This window comes from Sprattus sprattus (assembly GCF_963457725.1).
Source record: "Sprattus sprattus genome assembly, chromosome: 1".
Taxonomy (NCBI): domain Eukaryota; kingdom Metazoa; phylum Chordata; class Actinopteri; order Clupeiformes; family Clupeidae; genus Sprattus; species Sprattus sprattus.
In genome coordinates, this window is record NC_137920.1 from 41,185,027 (window position 1) to 41,204,721 (window position 19,695).

Genomic DNA, 19,695 nt, shown 5'->3' on the forward strand with positions numbered 1-19,695 from the left:
GCTAGGCTAGCAGCAGTTGACCTTTCTGTAGTGGAAGCAGAGGCTCCTTTGCCAACCAAAGACTTCTCCAGGATGAAAAGTAGGGCTGGTTCTAACATAGGCACACCATTGGTCTGACTCTCACAGACGCATAGCCCATCAGTCTATGATTCCTGTGGAGAGGAAGGCCATTTTGTCATATGCTGCAGAGCTACTGTAAAAGCTTCACTGACAGCTGATTGTCTTACCAGAGAGCAGAGGCAGACCCACTATGGGAAAGCCCTGGTCCTGTACCCAACTGAGGTTCAGGGGTCAGTCCAAACACAGACCTTGAGAGTGGGAGATCCCAAACCATCTCCCACTTGGCAGAGAGCCTTCCAACAGGCCCAATATTGACTGCAGCCTGGGGTCTCCAGGTGGAGCACCACACTACATCCCTACATGCAGTCAATGAGGGCTTCACACCCCCACCATGTGTGAAGGGAAATCTATTCCTGTTGAAGGATGGGCAGCAAAAAGTTATAGGGAAGGTATAGTACATCCCAAACAACCAATTGGTATAATGAAATGAAAAAATAAACCTCAGCTTCATGTTAACAAATTCCATGTGAAACCAGTCATCTATAGCATCTTAATATAAAGGCTATATATATTATTATAGTATTAATATATCAGGCCCCTATCTAAATAAATCGGGAGAGAGCTATGGTCACATGTGTCTTCCAGAGCCTTTCAAGCGTGTGGCCTTGTGACCTTGATAGGCCGCATTGACATTTATTAATGTCAATGTACATTAAGTAGAGAGGTCAAATTTCTTTAATAATTGAGGGACTAACATTTTTGTACAGCCCTGTCCCGTTTCTTAGTTCGTTTTCCTTGTGTTTTCATGTATTCTTCTGTTTTGTGTTGAGTTTGTTTTCCCATGTCTCTTCGTGTCAGACTCACACCCTCACGTCTCACGCCCTGCCCTTGTGGTTGCCCCGCCTTGTTGATTGGTATTTGGAGGGGGGTGGAAGAGGGGTGGGGGGTTTACGTTCAGTTCTTGAATACCAGATAATAAATGTAATCAATGGTCTGACATACTTTTGGCTTGCATGTCGTAACTGCATAAATGGTGTCAATCATAAATTGATCACAAAAAAGTAGCATTTTAAGACATGAAATTAATAAAAAAAAAATATGGTTACAATGTGTGTTTTGTCGAGAAATGTTAAATATTTTTAATATAAAATAAATATGAAAACTATTCTATTTATATAAAAAAGAAAAGACAACTATTCTACACAACTAAACATTCTCATGTTTAATATGATGTTTCAAAGTTACTATTCTTAAAGACAACAACGGATTGACCTTTTTACACTCAAGCTTTTTGCACAGATTAAGCAAACAAGGTACAAGATGTTGACAAGTAAGCTTTGGAGGTACTGAGAGGTGAACTACAGAACTACACTTATAAGCTGTTAAGTTACAGGATCTCGTCTGTAATAAACACGGACATTGAGCAGGACGAAGCAAAAAAGCTCCACATAGTAGTTGAAGATGAGGCAAAGATAATGAGGGAGGTGAATTTGAGTCAAAAATTGTCCTCCTTCTCAGTCATAACTCAGCTTAATACACTAACATGAAACGATGTATCATTTAGTGTGATGAAACATCCCGATGGTGAACATACTAACCTCGGACAGGCAGCTGTGCATGATTTTTTTTTAAATGTTCAAACTGAGTTTCTGCTGTACGTTTGCCTTTTACTTTTATCATGTCATTTTCGTGACATTTCACATTGACCGGAAGTCTTATTGCCGCTTGAAAAAATATATGTATTTTCCGCTTCCGTAACAGAACTTCCTTATTGCCGTTAGTTGAACACTGCTCTCAGCGAAAACCAATCGCTTTTGAGCGTTATTGAGCGGTCTCTGAGAGTTATCTTTGTACAGGTATGCATGGATGGTGTGAACGTAAGCCACCGGAGTGGGCAACGTATTTGTCTAAACTGGTGAAAGTGACAGCGCACAGCAATCAACAATATGAAGGTTGGGTTTTTACGGTGGATCCAGTCTCAGCAAGGTGGGTCCCTCATGCGCGATCTTCCGAGGTATATTTTTCAGTGAGGTGCAGTCCGAATAACCGAATTATGAGCTCAACTACTTCAACAAGTCTTGTCCCTTGCATAAGTATATTTGACACACAATATTTGAGAGATCCAATTTTCTGCAATATCAGCCTTAAGTTAAGTTTTGTAGTAACTATGTCGATGGCGGCAATTATTTACATTACGGATAAGGCTAGTACAGTGTCTGTAGTATCATGAGCAGGGTAGAATGAATGCATGGCAGTGCTGGAGATGGGTTGGCGTAGGCAGAGGGTTTCTGCAGGTAGATCAGGTGAAGAGACTACAACAGCATCCCACAGTGGAGACAGTCGACTAGGAGGTAAAGAAAAGAGACAAAGTAAGTGGTCAGAGCTTGGCTGCCTAATATGTGTATAAGTACTAAATGGTTAAGAGGAACAATGTTTTCACGGTCACGGTTTAAGAGAGAGAAAAATGTGTAAATAAAAATATATTTGATAAACATACAGCCGCGGAAAAAATTAAGAGACCACTTCAAAATTATCAGTTTCTCTGGTTTTACTATTTATTGGTATGTGTTAAAGTAAAATGTACATTTTAGTTTTATTCTATAACCTACTGGCAACATTCCTACCAAATTTCAAATAAAAATATTGTCATTTAGATCATTTATTTGCAGAAAAATGACAATTGGTCAAAATAGCAAAAAAGATGCAGTGTCTTCAGATCTCGAATAATGCAAAGAAAACAAGCTCATATTCATTTTTAAACTACACAATACTAATGCTTTAACTTAGGAAGAGTTCAGAAATCAATATTTGGTGGAATAACCTTGATTTAAAATCACAACTTTCATGTGTCTTGGCATGCTCTCCACCAGTCTTTCACATTGCCGTTGGGTGACTTTATGCTACTCCTGGCGCAAGAATTCAAGCAGCTCGGCTTCTTTTCATGGCTTGTGACCATCCATCTTCCTCTTGATCACATTTCAGAGTTTTTTTTATGGGATTCAGGTCTCGAAATTGGGCTGGCCATGACAGGGTCCTGATCTGGTGATACTCCATCCACACCTTTACTGGCCTGGCTGTGTGGCATGAGCATTGCCCTGCTGGAAAAAACACTTCTCAGAGTTGGGGAACATTGTCAGAGCAAAAGGAAGCAAGTTTTTCTTCCGGGACAACGTTGTACTTTGCCTGGCTGAGGTTTGTAAAAGACCATAAGGATTGAACCAAAGCGGACTGGAGGGTCTCCTAGTTCGTCTTCTCTGATGAGTCCAATTTTCAGCTTTGCCCAACACATGGTCGTCTGATGGTTAGACGGAGACCTGGAGAGGCCTACAAGCCACAGAGTCTTGCACCTACTGTGAAATTGTTTTTTTCCAGCAGGGCAATGCTCCATGCCACACAGCCAGGCCAGTAAAGGTGTCTGAAGGTCTGAAATGTGATCAAGAGGAAGATGGATGGTCACAAGCCATGAAAAGAAGCCGAGCTGCTTGAATTCTTGCGACAGGAGTAGCATAAAGTCACCCAACGGCAATGTGAAAGACTGGTGGAGAGCATGCCAAGACACATGAAAGTTGTGATTTTAAATCAAGGTTATTCCACCAAATATTGATTTCTGAACTCTTCCTAAGTTAAAGCATTAGTATTGTGTAGTTTAAAAATGAATATGAGCTTGTTTTCTTTGCATTATTCGAGATCTGAGGACACTGCATCTTTTTTGCTATTTTGACCAATTGTCATTTTTCTGCAAATAAATGATCTAAATGACAATATTTTTATTTGAAATTTGGTAGGAATGTTGCCAGTAGGTTATAGAATAAAACTAAAATGTACATTTTACTTTAACACATACCAATAAATAGTAAAACCAGAGAAACTGATAATTTTGAAGTGGTCTCTTAATTTTTTCCGCGGCTGTATATACATTTAGGTAAACAATTAACAGTAGGTACAATAGCTATTTTAGGATAGCCCTAGAGGACGGTGTGACCTGGCATGTCGTGTGTAGGTTTGGTTTATGTTTAGATTTGTTGAGTTATGATTGTCTGTCTTGGTGTATGAGAATTTTCATTTAGCAAGGGTGGCAGGATACAACAACAGTGCACAACTGGCTGGCAACAGCCGCAGCACGTAACACATGCTGTACCCAGGATCGGAAAAGTCCCTACGCTGTACAACATGTGCTCTCTGTAGCCCACTGTTGCCAAACACAACAACATGGCTGACAAAAAGTATGAAGTATGTTGGAGGTTTTATTGCATTATTCATGACTGCACTAAAGAGGAATGTCTTTAGTCTCAATTTAGAGATGGAAAGGGTGTCTGCTTCATGGAAGGAGGCAGGAAGATTATTCCAGGAGGGGGGCTCGATAGCAGAAGGCTCTGCCTCCTATTGTGCTTTTTGATGTGTTTTGGTGGGCAGTAGGGGACAACTCATTCCTTTAGGTAATTTGGAGCTGGGCCATTTAGAGCTCTGTATGTTAGAAGGAGTACTTTGATTTGTTCTCTTAAGTGTTCGAGCAGCATTGTGTATTACTTGGAGGGTCTTTATTGAGTTGTTGCTTCATCTGGACTGAAGAGCATTGCAGTAGTGTAGTCATGATCTAATAAAAGCATGGATTCAGGGTTTTTTCTGCATCTTGGAGGGATAGTTTTTTTTTCCTGATTTTGGAAATAGGGTGTAGATGAAAAATGTATTTGTTTTCATGTATTCTGTTTTATTTGCGAGTCAAAGTACCAGAAGAACCAGGCCAGCGCTGTAGCCCAGCTTGCTTGTTCTTATAGATTGTACTTTTGAGGGCGTTGCAGATTGTGAATTACAACTGCAAATATCAAGAGGAAACCATTTTTTGTGTGCTCATTTCCTCATCTCCTACTAGGCGTATGAAGTGTTTTAATTTGGATTGAAAACATCCATATTCAGAAGTAGCATACAAACATTTCAACACAAGACCCTTCTGTTTATGTCTTTTAGCTTGACATGTCTTAATGTGTAAACTCAGGTTCTGTGGAAATCCCCTTAACTCATCTCTAGTATAACTGTGTCAGCTCATTTGTTCATGTGCAACATTCTGGTACTAAAGAAAGTTGGGCTTGATAAGTTTACAAGCACTAGTAAAACATTTTGCTACATTTATTTCACCATATATCAACAGCTCACTACTTTACACCATACATTTAGCCTTTGCAGATTAGTTATTATAGGCTAGTTCAGGTTAGTGTTTATAGAACACGCTTGGTAGGTTAACAAGATACTGTGTGTTAACCACAATGAAGGGCAACCTACTGATGTAAACATCTCATGTTTCCCTACCCAGCATGGTGTTAGTGACACTTCCAGAGGGGGATCGGGCTCATGTCCGAGTGGTTCTAGGCCACGCTGTGGAGTCCGTGGAGGTCCTTCAGGAGGAAAACAAAGGCAACACCTTGCGCTTGGCCTCTATCTTCTCAGCCCATGGAGCTGAGGCCCTCAGCCCAGAGGAACTCAAGAAGCGCCGACAGAGTCTTCGTCAATGGATCGAGAAGAACCACATCCCTGTGAAGGAGGAAGGAGAGATGCTGAGGGTGGCCAATGTTCTGACCATCAGCAGCCCCTACGGTGTGGACGACTGCAGCAGCTCCAATGAGATCATTCTGTCCAGAGTGCAAAGCCTGGTGCAGAGCAACCCTGAACACAAACATTAAGATGTCTCACAAGAACTATTTCAACACTGGGACCCTGGACATATGGAAAACTGCATTCATGGAATATATTTGAAGGTATTCTATCATATTCCCTACAATCTGAATGTTTGGAGACTGGTAGTTATATTGTCCTTAAAATAAAGTTTGAATTGAGATGGATTAAAGAATTCAGGCATTTTCCTTCTTTCAAAAGACAACTGTCCTGATAATCCAAATGAGATATCTTGCTAGCATGGAGTGATTTCAAACAAACTAGATAGTACAGAGAGTATATGATGCTTCAAGCAGATTTCTGAACATTTCAAGTAGTAAGGGGTTTTGGTTTAGAACTAGTGAGCCAGCTACCTCCAAGGCATGAAAAAAGCCTTGCAAACACCACTATGAGCCCACGGATAAGAGCTTGTAAACATGCTAACACCACTATGAGCCCATGGATAAGAGCTTTTTAACATGCTAACACCACTATGAGCCCACGGATAAGAGCTTTTAAACATGCTAACACCACTATGAGCCCATGGATAAGAGCTTTTTAATATGCTAACACCACTATGAGCCCATGAATAAGAGCTTTTTAACATGCTAACACCACTATGAGCCCATGGATAAGAGCTTGTTAACATGCTAACACCACTATGAGCCCACGGATAAGAGCTTGTTAACATGCTAACACCACTATGAGCCCACGGATAAGAGCTTGTTAACATGCTAACACCACTATGAGCCGGATAAGAGCTTGTAAACATGCTAACACCACTATGAGCCCATGTACAGGTGCATCTCAATATATTAGAATATCATCGAAAAGTTGATTTATTTCAGTAATTCTATTCAAAAAGTGAAACTCATGTTTTATATAGATTCATTTCACACAGACTGATATATTTCAAGTGATTATTTCTTTTAAATTTGATGATTATAACTTACAGCTTATGAAAACCCAAAATTCAGTATCTCAGAAAATTAGAATATTACTGTAGACTGATAGAAAAAAGGATTTTTAACACAGAAATGTTGGACTACTGAAAAGTATGAACATGTACAGCACTCAATACTTGGTTGGGGCTCCTTTTGCATGAATTGCTGCAGCAATGCGGTGTGGCATGAAGGCAATCCGTCTGTGGCACTGCTGAGGTGTTATGGAAGACCAGGTTGCTCTGATAGTGGCCTTCAGCTCTTCTGTGTGTTTGGGTCTGTTGTCTCGCATCTTCCTTTTCACAATACCCTATAGAATCTCTATGGGTTTTAGGTCAGGCGAGTTTGCTGGCCAATCAAGCACAGGGATACCATGGTCCTTAAACCAGGTACTGGTACCTTTGGAAGTGTGTGCAGGTGCCAAGTCCTGATGGAAAATGAAATCTGCATCTCCATAAAGCTGGTCAGCAGAGAGAAGCACAAAGTGCTCTAGAACTTTCTGGTAGATGGCTGCGCTGACCTTGGACCACACAGTGGACTAACACCAGCAGATGACATGGCACCCCAAACCATCACTGACTGTGGACACTTTACACTGGACCTCAAGCAACTTGGATTCTGTTCCTCTCCTCTCTTCCTCCAGACTCCAGGACCTTGATTTCCAAATTAAATGCAAAATTGACTTTCATCTGAAAAGAGAACTTTGGACCACTGAGCAACAGTGCAGTCCTTTTTGTCTTTAGCCCAGGTGAGACGCCTCTGACGTTGTCTCTGGTTCAAGAGTGGCTTGACACAGGAATGCGACAGTTGAAGTCCATGTTCTGGATACGTCTGTGCGTGTAGGCTCTTGAAGCACTGACTCCAGCTGCAGTCCACTCCTTGTGAATCTCCCTTGAATGGGCTTTGTTTCACAATCCTCTCAAAGATGTCGTTATCCCTGTTGCTTGTGCACCTTTTTATACCGAATGTTTTCCTTCCATTCAACTTCCCATTAATGTGCTTGGATACAGCACTCTGTGAACAGCATGCTTCTTTAGCAATGACCTTTTGTGTCTTACCCTTCTTGTGCAGGGTGTCAATGATCGTCTTCTGGACAACTGTCAAGTCAGCAGTCTTCCCCATGATTGTGTAGCCTACTGAACTAGACTGAGAGACCATTTAAAGGCTCAGGAAGCCTTTGCCGTTGTTTTGAGTGAATTAGCTGATTAGAGTGTGACACCATTGGTCATCAATATGTAACTTTTTCACAATATTCTAATTTTCTGAGATACTGAATTTTGGGTTTTCATTAGCTGGCAGTTATAATAATGAAAATTAAAAGAAATAAACACTTTAAATAGATCAGTCTGTGTGTAAACAATCTATATAATATATGAGTTTCACTTTTTGAATAGAATTACTGAAATAAATCAACTTTTCGATGATATTCTAATTTATTGAGATGCACCTGTATAAGAGCTTTTTAACATGCTAACAGGTGTTTTTTGCCAATATAGTTGATGATGTGCTGTAAAAGCCTTTATATTTCCACTGGGAGCTCCATCCCAGAACCCTAAACTAAAGTGCATAGCCTGGTATAATTGTTTATTCACATGAGCTTATAATCATGAAAATGAATGGGAAGATGTGTTGCTTTAAATGTCCATACACAGAGATAATCCAGGAGGGGGATCCAGCACCCTTTACATGGAAGGAGAAAATGGGGTCTTATTGTGCCTTATAGCCAGAAGCAAAGTGTGTAGATACTGGCAATAGCTACAGAAAGTAACAAGTTTTACCTAACTTGTCAAGCTCACCTTGGAAGAGATTTTAATTCCAACACAAAGTTGAATGATTTGATGACTTAGATATTCAGTAAATGATCCAAACCGTTACACTTCTGGTTAGATGCAAACTGCATCCCATTTGTTTTGTGAACGTACTTTGCACAAAGAATAAAGTTGAATCTAATCTAAAGGTGCCGTCTCAATCAACTGCACCTCTTCCCTCTGTGGATCAATAGTGCTCCATCGACGTGTTGGTTGGTTAGATTGTTGTGTACGGCTCAGCCACCACGTCTCCACGTCACAGAGCCAGGACTGAGTTTAAACAAGGAAGTTTGTGACATGCATGCACACATAAAGGACAGCTAGAGGACCTGTACCTTTTCAACATGGGATGTTGTTGACACAATTTACTGTACAGAGAAAACATTTTCAAACAAGGGGTGTTAAAAGAAAAAAGATCAGTTGCAGTCAGAGATTACACTCTAAGTGGAGCCGAGTGAAAGAAACTTTTATTCCCTTGTTTTAAGAAGCAATCAGTTTTACATACGTTTGGGCAAAACAAATGATTTCTGAGAAAAAAAGGTTCTAACAAAAATCTTTTCCTGTGTTTCTTAAGTGGATATCAAAGTACCTCTTTGGTGTGAAAGGGTACCTTAAACTGCGGAACTGCACAAGAACAGCACAGCTAGTCTAGAACTGGAAAGAATCTGTGAGGCCAAGAACATCACTCGATTCCCAGTCCCTTTTTCTTTTCTGTAAGTCCAAAGTTCATGTAATGATGGCTCCCAAAGTCAACTCAGTCAGTGGTCACCAGTGTCCGATACTGACGCAACAAAGTGTTTTTCTATGGTCACCGTTTTTTATTGTGCATTCACTTTTTTAATTCGATTTTTTTTGTTGGTTTTATATATGTAAAAAAAACATATATGTTGTATTTAGTTCCTTGCATCTCAGAAGTGTTGGTGTAACCTGGTGATATAGTATTTTCCCAATTTGCTTCTTTTTCTGAGCGTGCTTGTGCTAGCGGTGGGTGGGGAGGATGGTGTTGCTGAAATCAAGCCACATTAAAAACAAACATACACTCACAAGTACATTATGGACAATAAAAAATACACACTATTCCCATGGATGTGGTGTAGAGCAATTTCTAATGGTTTGCAGTGTGAAAAAAGACAATCATAACTGCTCAAAGGTTGTGTGATCTGGCATTGAAGTCTTGTTTTGTTACGTAAGGCAAAATCCCACTCTGTTTTTCTGTCTCTTACATGTCATGGGTTATGGAGACCGGCAGTCTTTAGTGTTTCTTCTCTTCCTCTCCATCCACGGTCTCCAGAATCTAAGAAGGGTTGACATTCTCCAGGAGAGGGAGGCCATCCCGGTGCAATGAAGAGTGGGCCGGCTCCCTTTTATAGGTCTTGGGGGGCAGTTTGGGGATGGTCTGAGCAGTGCTCTGTCTGGGGGGCACGGGGGGTCCTGGGGGGCCCGCTACTGCTTCACAGTCAAGAGGGGTGGGGGCCAGCTGTTTGCGGGGGCCCAGCGGGGAGGGTGTCTGGGGGGGGAGTGGGTTGAAAGGGGAGTTTGGGGGAAAGAAGGTTTGGCCCATGTCGGGTCCCGCCCGGCGGCCTTGAGGAGGGGGCTGCAGGTGCAGTGGGGAGCTGGAGAAGACGTCCGGCGTTCTGACGGGCTCCCTGGGGGGCAGCGTGGGGGGGCTGTCGGGGGCGTCGGACACGGAGGTGCGCTCAGGCAGAGAGTAGCGTGGGGAGTACACCTTAGTGGTGGGGTGCCGGGGTGGGACGGCTGGGGGGCTGTCCAAGTGCTTTGACATCATCTAAACGGAGAGGGGGGGATAAACAATAATGAGAGATGAGTGACTGCTGTGTAGAGATCAACAAGGCCTATGTATGCTGTGTAGAGATGATCAAGGCCTATGTATGCTGTGTAGAGATGATCAAGGCCTATGTATGCTGTGTAGAGATGATCAAGGCCTATGTATGCTGTGTAGAGATGATCAAGGCCTATGTATGCTGTGTAGAGATGATCAAGGCCTATGTATGCTGTGTAGAGATCAACAAGGCGTATGTATGCTGTGTAGAGATCAACAAGGCCTATGTTTGCTGTGTAGAGATGATCAAGGCCTATGTATGCTGTGTAGAGATGATCAAGGCCTATGTATGCTGTGTAGAGATGATCAAGGCCTATGTATGCTGTGTAGAGATGATCAAGGCCTATGTATGCTGTGTAGAGATGATCAAGGCCTATGTATGCTGTGTAGAGATGATCAAGGCCTATGTATGCTGTGTAGAGATGATCAAGGCCTATGTATGCTGTGTAGAGATCAACAAGGCCTATGTATGAAGCATGTACCTTAGAGGGAGACGACTCTGCGGGGGCGGACTCGGGACGTCTGCGGGGGGGAACAGGCGGGGGAACAGCAGCGTCTTCTGTACTCCGGTACACCATGGAGGAGACGGACGAGGATCCTGAAGAGACACGTTACATCCTGAGCCTCATGTAAGTTTGAACACTCTACTCCATCTATTTATTTCTTGCATAGTTTAAGAAACCCACAGGCATGGAGATAATGTTGCCATGGAGATAATGTTGCCATGTCAGCATACTCGAGTGGGGACAGATGTGGATGTGTGAGTGCATGCAGGACAGAGGAAGGAGGCAGGGGAACACAAGGTGACGCTCAAAGCAGGATGAGACACCAGCACATGGATGAAGGAAGGGGATGGTGAAATCAAGAGGGACAACTTGGGCAGCGCTACACACAGAAAAAAACTGTGTCTGTGTCTGTGTCTGTGTCTGTGTCTGTGTCTGTGTCTGTGTCTGTGTCTGTGTCTGTGTCTGTGTCTGTGTCTGTGTCTGTGTCTGTGTCTGTGTCTGTGTCTGTGTCTGTGTCTGTGTCTGTGTAAGAGCTTGAGCCATGGGATAAGAGGCCAATACTAACGTGGGCCGTGGGGGAGGGAGACCGGGGCAAAGATGCTGTCGCAGTCTGGCCAGGTAGAGAGAGAAAGAAAGAAGAGCAACTAAGAAGGAGAGCAAGGATGCCAACGGCCATCTTGGAGACAGAGAACACTCCCACTCAACGTTCAATAACACATCTCTCTGACTACAGAATCAACACACTTTAAGCCCACTTAACCATCTCTCATTAGCGTCTGCATCACCTTCACTGGACACATGCTAGTTAGATGGTGAGTTAGTGCGAGGGATGACCTGGAAGGGAAAGTTAGTATAGTAGTGTGTAAAGTTAGTATAGTAGTGTGTAAAGTTAGTATAGTAGTGTGTATAGTTAGTATAGTAAAGTGTCACATACTGGAATGGAAGGGGCTTGAGGGTCCTAGTGGCGAGTCGAAGACGCTGCAGATGTCGGTGCTGCTGGAGGCAGCAGAGGCGGGCGGAGGGGTGAGGGGGGTGCGGGGGGAGTTGGGCGCGGAGGCGGCACCCTCCATCTCGCTGTCAGGGATGCGGCTGTAGCTGATCTTGCGCGGCTCATTCTGGAGGGGAGTGGGGTGGCGCATGGTCCCCGGACGGACCGACGTGACCCGCGTGCCGGGGGACTTCAGGGGGCAGTTGTACTTCTTGGGCTGAGGGCAGGGCAAAGGGCAGAGTGTGATACAGAGAAGAAGAAAACTTGAGTAGGAACCTTAATGTCAGGCTTTTCAAATGCAGTCCTGGTGTAAGGAGTCTGGCTTCTGAGCTCAGATATTAACCCCAGGCACCAATCAAATTACACCCCAAGCCTCCCCTCCCCTCCCTCCCCTCCCATGCTCCTGAGACATGCTGATTAGCTGGCTGTTTATGGCTCAGTCTGAGACACCAGTGTGTTGGCGCACCCACTCAACGGACAGCTAAAGGACTGTGAGGACCAATTCACGAATTTGACAAAGTCACACTCAGCCTCAACATTTAATAGCCCTACTGTGTAATGTGGTTCCAGCCTGTGGACAGTTTTGCTAAACAAAAAGTGTTCTTTATATGACATGCCTTAGCAGTGAAACTTACAAATCGTGGCAACGTGCGGGCATTGCGAGGCTCAATCTCTAGAGATTTGTTAAAGAGATAGTCTGTGAATTCCTTCTCCATTTTGTCTTCCATTGGATTGAGGTTTTCAAAGAATTTCTGCAACAGAACAAACAGAGCACTTGTATTAAGAAACTGTAAATCAGTGATGCTAGTGAAGATATGACTGCATAAATCTCAAGCACTGCATTCTGGGTCTTTATGTAACTTAAAGTTGAATAAGGTAAAACTCCAACTTGGAACATTTTTAAGAAGCCATTACAGTGTGGTGCACCCCAAGACCAGTAGCAGGGTGTCACTTTTGAGACTGAGGAAGCACAACATGTATGTAGACGTGGGGAGGCAGCGTGGTGGGAGCCTATTTAGCTTATGATACAGAGGCTTGACCACGAATGTGCAGTAGTGCTGTAATGACTGGTTTAATCTAGTCAGTTTCATGTTACAAATATACCTTTACTCACAATATGAGACAGAAACTGTTTTAAAATACTATTCTAATATTATACTATTGTTCATTTCCTGCTGAGCTAGGTGTGTTTCTCATCAGCAATATTTGTCTGTGAAATTTGACTCCACATTTAGATAGATAGTGGCCTCTGTCATCTGTGTTTGAATGGGTAATGTCTGAGACATTCATCTGTAAAACGCTTTGAGGGCTCTATGTGTAGAAAAGCACAATATAAATGCTTTTTTTCTTTACTCCTCCCTTTAATTCATTCCAATTATATAATGCATCATGACCTTATAGATGTGGATGTACTATTTTACAGACGCACATTTACAATAACAGTTCAGCATATTTTGGTGTCACTCTGGTTGAAATTCAGTTTATTAGCTACTGATGTCAGACACTCATGACGACGACTACGACTACGACTACGACTACTACTACTCACTTTGACGCCTAAACATTTTCCCCTTTAAGGACCTGCAAAAACCCTGAGAATTCAAACAAATAAATGTTTCTTTGGAACCACTGTTCCACTGCAAAACATAAAAAAACTAAAAATGATCACAACCATCAAGTGCCTGAATCTAGCCCCAGAGTACTGAGGGTTAAAAGCTGATCCAATCCCTTCAAATTCAATTAATGTCCATTTGGACACCTTGGATTGGGATTTTTTTTTATAAAGTGAATGTGTCTGGCTCTACCAGCCTATAAACCTCTACATTCTCTACAGCAGGGTGAGAGTATCATCATCAACTAATCAAAGCTTCAAAAGAGCTGTGACACCACCAAACTGTACTGCATATGGTATTGTTTGGTACTGTATGGTATTGTGGACTGGCATTCCTTCAAGAAGAACAGGACCAATGTAAAGAATGTCACGCCTTACCCGTATGTCATTCTCCACACGGAGACAGTAGGGCTGGTTCTGGTACTGTTGGATTTCTCCTGTGATCTCGGCCACTTTCCTTCGCTTGCTGAAGTTGATCAGCTCTTTACCATGTCTCTTTAAGAAGTCAGGATTACCCTCCTCTGTTTTCAGGATGTTTGTCAGATAAATCCCTGGGATCAGAAATAGAGAGCAAATCTGAGGACTTGAGACAATCTAAACCTAAATTACTATAGAGCTAGTTCATACTTGGACAAATGAAGCTAGTAGCCAGATTCAAACCAGAACAATCTAGCTAGTAGCCACATGGATGAAGAAATGTACCAAAGAAGGGCACACAGGGTGGGTTGATGGAGCGCAGTTTGGCCAGGTACTTCTTGTAATGATCTTCACTCAGCTCGTGGGCTTCCTCCAGAATCTTCCTCTGCCTACTCGGGATTGTCTAGAGACAGTAAGAAAAGAAGTAATGGTTGTTAAAATAAGTTCTCAAGTTTGTATGTTTACTATGCTGACATGGCACCAGTACAACTGTTCTGGGTCATGTTATTGGTTCTGTGTACTGAGAGGAACTGACCTCAAACGTGTGGTCCAGCCTGTAGACGGGAGAAGAGTTCATGGCGCTGACCACCTCCAGAACACCGTTGAAGTTATTGAGTTCTTGGAAGACCTGCAGGATCTCAATGATGCGCGCCACCACCAGACCACGCTCCTCCAAGTTATCGGTCTCAACTATACACCTGGGAGGAGGCAGAGTTATCAGAGTTATTGGTCTCCACTATACACCTGGGAAGAGGCAGAGTTATCAGAGTTATTGGTCTCCACTATACACCTGGAGAAGACAGAGTTATCATCTCCACTATACACCTGGGAGGAGGCAGGGGTCGGCCATTAACACAGAGGGCAATGCACAGATTCCAGAACAGAGTTGTGGATCCGCCACGTGATTTAGATCTGTTCCAATACTGAATGGGTTCTTCCCAGGCCCACACTACACCCCTTCACCAAGTTTCATGAAAATAAGCCTGGTAGTTGTACTTAATCCTGCTGACAGACAGACAGACAGACAGACAGACAGACAGACAGACAGACAGACAGACAGACAGACAGACAGACAGACAGACAGACAGAGAGAGACAGACAGAGAGAGACAGACAGACAAACACACCAACCAGCACCGAAAACACGACCTCCTTGGCGGAGGAAAAAAACTAAAAGTAATCCCAGGCAAATGAGACACAATGACCATATAAACATTTTGAACTGAATTCTTACTTTTCAAACCACAGGGTGAGATTGGTGGTGTGGCGGATCATGCGCAGTAAATTGGGCGAGTTCAACTCCTTGTCTTCTTTGGTCCACACGCTACCCACCAGCTCAGACGGCTGGACAGACCTGTGAAGGAAGAGGCAGAAACACTAGCATCATGACAAACATACACCTTTCTGTGAAGGAAGACAGAAACACTAGCATCATGACAATCATATTCCTTTCTGTGAAGGAAGAGGCACAAACTATAGCATCATGACAATCATAAACCTTTCTGCCAGGCTTTGTGTCAAGCTCCTTTTCTTGATTGTACTATACTCAGCCATAGGTCTCCACCTCCTATACTGTATCTAAACAGGTCCCCACCTCCTATATGCTGTATCTAAACAAGAGGATAGACTGACCATGACGGCTGACCAAGAGGGCTTCACTGACAGTCATAACATTCTGTCCTGCTTTCATACCTCCATTCAGTCCTGCGTTCAGCCCATCTTGTGCATAATTACAGCTAAGCTATGTGCAGTCTAAATACTTTTTAAATAACTATTTAATCCACCATGGTAACAGTCTGCTTTCCCTTGTGACAACTCCATGTATTTCTGCTGCCAATGGAGACCTAAAGAGCTGAGCCTGAACACACCTGTAGAACTCTGACTCCAGGAGAGTGAGTTGTCGGGCGATCTCAATGGGGTGCAGAGTCATGAGATCAAACTGTTCGGTCTGGCCCGGTTTGCTGATGTGCCACTCGATGGGGGGAGGGGAACTTTCAAAGGTGATGTTGTGGCTCGGCCCGTTGGCCTGAACCTGCTTCTTCCGCTGGATGATCTTAGTAATTGATTCTACCCACTTCCTCATTGCCTTCCCTACAAAGAGTGAACACAAGACCTGATTTAGATAATATATGAATACACGTTTAATATATGATATAATATACATGCATAAGAGATGAGCAGGAGCAAATAAGAACAACTAGTTAACTGACCGATTTCCGACTTCATGAGAAATGTGAATACTCTGATGTGTGATCTTCGTAATATCCAACGGCGACATAGCATGTGTGTGAGTATAGACTTCTGTACCTCAAAACTGTGCCAATGAACTCCTCCAGGCATGTTTGTGAGTATGCACTTCTGTACCTCGACCTGTGCATGTATGTGAGTATGCACTTCTGTACCTCGACCTGTGCAAATGAACTCCTCCAGGCATGTTTGTGAGTATGCACTTCTGTACCTCGACCTGTGCATGTATGTGAGTATGCACTTCTGTACCTCGACCCGTGCATGTATGTGAGTATGCACTTCTGTACCTCGACCTGTGCATGTATGTGAGTATGCACTTCTGTACCTCGACCTGTGCATGTATGTGAGTATGCACTTCTGTACCTCTAACTGTGCAAATTAACTCCTCCAGGCATGTATGTGAGTATGCACTTCTGTACCTCTAACTGTGCCGATGAACTCCTCCAGGCGCCGTAGTAGCTGAGGGTCCCTCTCAAAGTCATAGAAGTGGTGTTCCACCCAGTGCCGACATACATTCAGAACTCTGCAGACAGACGGAGACTTTAGAGACATTGCATGTTTAAGTCTAGACTAGTCTAGCTTTAAGGCCAGACTCAAAACACTTGTCAACACTTATCCCAGGCTACACATGTCTCAAGTTAACCTGCTTTTGATGAAGTCACCAAACTGGGACATCTGTTTGCATAAACAATACAGGCAGCCTGGTCCTTAGGGTTAAAAAATGACATCTGAAGACAGAGCCTGTCACCAAGCCAAATATGAATTAGTTAGTTTCTCTGCATGCATGTGTACCTCAGTTGCACGGGCTGCACAAACTCCTTGCGAAAGCGCTTGAGTTCTGCACTCAGTGGCTGGTCTCCGTTCTCCAAGGCCATCTGATCTGCCTCAGTGGGCTTGGGCTCAGGGATGTCAAACCTGAAAGAGTTGGGAGAATATAAGCCAGAATATTATGCAATGCATACAAATAAAAACAACCAACCAAACAACCCTTCTAGTTCTAAACGCTTTATTAAATGTTTAGAACTAGAACTTTATTATTAATTCATTTTACTGGTAGAAACATAAATCAGTCCCTACCATTTTTCCACAATTTTTTGAATTTTTTCCAGAATGGATATGGAATGGATCTCTGTTATCTCATTGAAAGTTAAATTAACTAATTCCACATGATGGTATTCTGCCTTGTATTTATTTGTGTAAAGAGTGTGCAAACGTGCACCGATAGCACTTTTTTAGGATGAGCACAAGTACTTGCCGATATCGGGCCAGGGATAAATCCCAAGGATAAGCCCAGGGATAAATCTCTGGATGTTTCAAAATAAAATATAAATAATAATTTAAATATAAACAGTTTTTATTTATTCTATGATCATATTATTAATGACTCTACCAAAACAGTGAAAGTGTTTGACTATGCATATCATTTCTTCCTTACTTAACCCAGGGTGCTGGGTTGTTTTTTTCAACCCAAATTCTAGATTGAATCTGTTGAATCCTTTCCAGAAGTTACCGACATGCATTGGCAAACGGGCCAAAGTTTGAATCCACTAAAAGTACCTACTTTTAACAGCTTACTTTAAAATATCAATTGCCTGTAGTCTTTCCGGCTAACTTGTTTTTCTTGACAGTGCAGGCTAGGCTGTCATGGCATTTCACTATTAGCCCAAGAATCGATATTAGGCTACATTGCCATACAAATTGCTGTAAGAAGGTGGTATGACTTTTAACTTGTTAAATTTTTTTCAGTTTGTCCAGATGACATATTGTGTTTTAATTTGAACTTGTGGGTGGAATAGTAATTAAAATAGCAAACCGAATCTGTCTAATATGATTTTTATAATTAATAATATATGTATGGGGGGTATAAATCTATTTTAGAAATTAAATACTACTTTTTTTTCACATGTTCAAATTGTATTTTCGACCAATAAATATGATTCGAACTAAATCTATGAGTCATTGTTTCTTTTAGGTGCACTATGTTGTGGACACTCAGAGTGACCAGTGCAGGGTGCTGACCAATGGGAGAGATATGCAGTGTTCACTGGAGCCTTTCTCACCTCTCTATGAGCAGATCAAGCAGCTCCTGGGGTTTGCAGAAGGACCTGTATGTTGTCAGGAAGGTCCTCACAAAGTTGGGGTCTGGTGAAAGAGAGAACATTGGGAGTTCATTAGCTAACTCTTGTTTGTGTCTACTGAAGTAAACAAGCTTATTAAATACAGTAGGCCTTCCATCAAGACGGTGAATGCTTGAAAGGAGTGGATACAGAGAAACTTCATAGAAGGGGTTTCACAGAGCTGCTTGACCACATGATGGATCTGTTCTTTTAGCGAGGCCTCTGCGGGAACAATAGCGGCCTCGGCAAGGATTTACAAACAATCGGCCTGGAATTATTTAAGTCAGGAAACAGACGCTGCTCTGACGTACATAGCCAGCCCAATGTGTGTGCACACACAAACACAACTTAAAATAGATCTGACTACACAATTGCAGAGCCATTCAGGGCTCATTCTACAGGTTCAAGTTCGAACACCGCACGCGCACACACACACACAAGGCACAGACACAGACACAGACACAGACACAGACACAGGCACAGACACAGACACAGACACAGACACAGACACAGACACAGACACACACACACACAGGCAGAGACTCACACTCACACACACACACACACACGGCTACAAAATGCAGGTGGTTGGCTGTGAGCACTATTTTATTATGAGTGTATGAGTGTGTGTGTGTGTGTGTGTGTGTGTGTGTGTGTGTGTGTGTGTGTGTGTGTGTGTCTGTGTGTGTGTCTGTATGTGTTGATGCAGCAGGGAAGGCAGCACTAGCATGTAGAGCAGGACAGGAAGCACCTTTTTCCCTTCCAATCCTCTGCGTACAAGCGTGCACACATGCACTATTTTCCTCCACAGGATTGTTTCCCAACGGTCATTAGAAACAGGTACAATAACTTGGATGAAGCACTGGGCTATATTCTGCTGAAGCCCAACGGACAAGGTTTATCTATGGGTGTGAGCGGGTCAACCCTGCTTAACAATCCCAGAACCGTGACCCTAACCGGTAAGGTCCTTGACTTGGGAGCGGGGAGGGGGGAGTGCTGGGGGTTGGTCACTCGGGCCCTACCAATTAATCCGTTCAAACCACTAAAAATAGTATGGAAAACACCTCACCAATCACACCAGTCCTGTTCTTAGTCTAATCAAACAAGCCATGGAACACAAAGTATTTCACCAAGCATAGTAGTCTACAAATCCACAACTTGATTAAACTCATGTCAAGTGCAATTGTTCAAGGAACATTCAGAAAACTAAGATTTTACAGATCCACTATCTCCAGGAGGGCTACTGATCTGCCACGGGAAATCTTTCCGCAGCGGTATTCCACCAAAACGTATACAAACAGTCCATAAATAAAACCTCCTGAAAATTACCATGATGACAAAATCAAACTTTTGATCACGTTGAAAAAGATCTAAAAACCAAAGTAGCACCCACTCCAGGGGTGTTACCGCATTCCACCATATGGCTTGATCTTTCTCCAAGTTGTTTGGGGCCAACACAACAGCTTAACTGATTCAGAAAAAGCATTATTGCATAAAAAATAAATATAAAACCA

General features: G+C 42.8%; 2 protein-coding genes across 3 annotated transcripts in view; one reads left to right on the forward strand and one right to left on the reverse strand.

The window, feature by feature from the left end:
• sos1 (son of sevenless homolog 1) overlaps window positions 1-19,695 on the reverse strand; it is a 47,547-nt gene that overhangs the window by 8,537 nt on the left and 19,315 nt on the right. Inside the window, exons 11-22 of one of the 2 annotated variants that reach the window (XM_080856207.1) lie at window positions 18,125-18,206; window positions 16,857-16,979; window positions 16,484-16,587; window positions 15,686-15,908; window positions 15,052-15,171; window positions 14,354-14,516; window positions 14,104-14,221; window positions 13,780-13,952; window positions 12,425-12,541; window positions 11,736-12,006; window positions 10,778-10,893; window positions 8,987-10,241 (exon numbers count right to left, since the gene is read on the reverse strand). In XM_080856207.1, the coding sequence (XP_080712333.1) occupies window positions 9,750-10,241; window positions 10,778-10,893; window positions 11,736-12,006; window positions 12,425-12,541; window positions 13,780-13,952; window positions 14,104-14,221; window positions 14,354-14,516; window positions 15,052-15,171; window positions 15,686-15,908; window positions 16,484-16,587; window positions 16,857-16,979; window positions 18,125-18,206 (2,102 nt within the window). In that variant the 3' untranslated portion in view covers window positions 8,987-9,749. Of the gene's footprint in view, window positions 1-8,986; window positions 10,242-10,777; window positions 10,894-11,735; window positions 12,007-12,424; window positions 12,542-13,779; window positions 13,953-14,103; window positions 14,222-14,353; window positions 14,517-15,051; window positions 15,172-15,685; window positions 15,909-16,483; window positions 16,588-16,856; window positions 16,980-18,124; window positions 18,207-19,695 lie in introns of those variants that run through there. The other variant, XM_080856208.1, reaches the window with a different exon arrangement.
• Window positions 1,833-5,900, forward strand: gemin6 (gem (nuclear organelle) associated protein 6). Its single transcript, XM_080855695.1, has 2 exons — window positions 1,833-2,046; window positions 5,369-5,900. The coding sequence occupies exons 1-2, from the start codon at window positions 1,919-1,921 to the stop codon at window positions 5,733-5,735; spliced, it is 495 nt and encodes a 164-aa protein (XP_080711821.1). The 5' UTR covers window positions 1,833-1,918; the 3' UTR covers window positions 5,736-5,900.

Coding starts and splice junctions, on each gene's coding strand:
- gemin6 (XM_080855695.1), top strand. CDS start 1,919: ATGCATGGATGGTGTGAACGTAAGCCACCGGAGTGGGCAACGTATTTG. Junction 2,047..5,368: donor GTGGATCCAGTCTCAGCAAG/GTGGGTCCCTCA, acceptor TTCCCTACCCAG/CATGGTGTTAGTGACACTTC.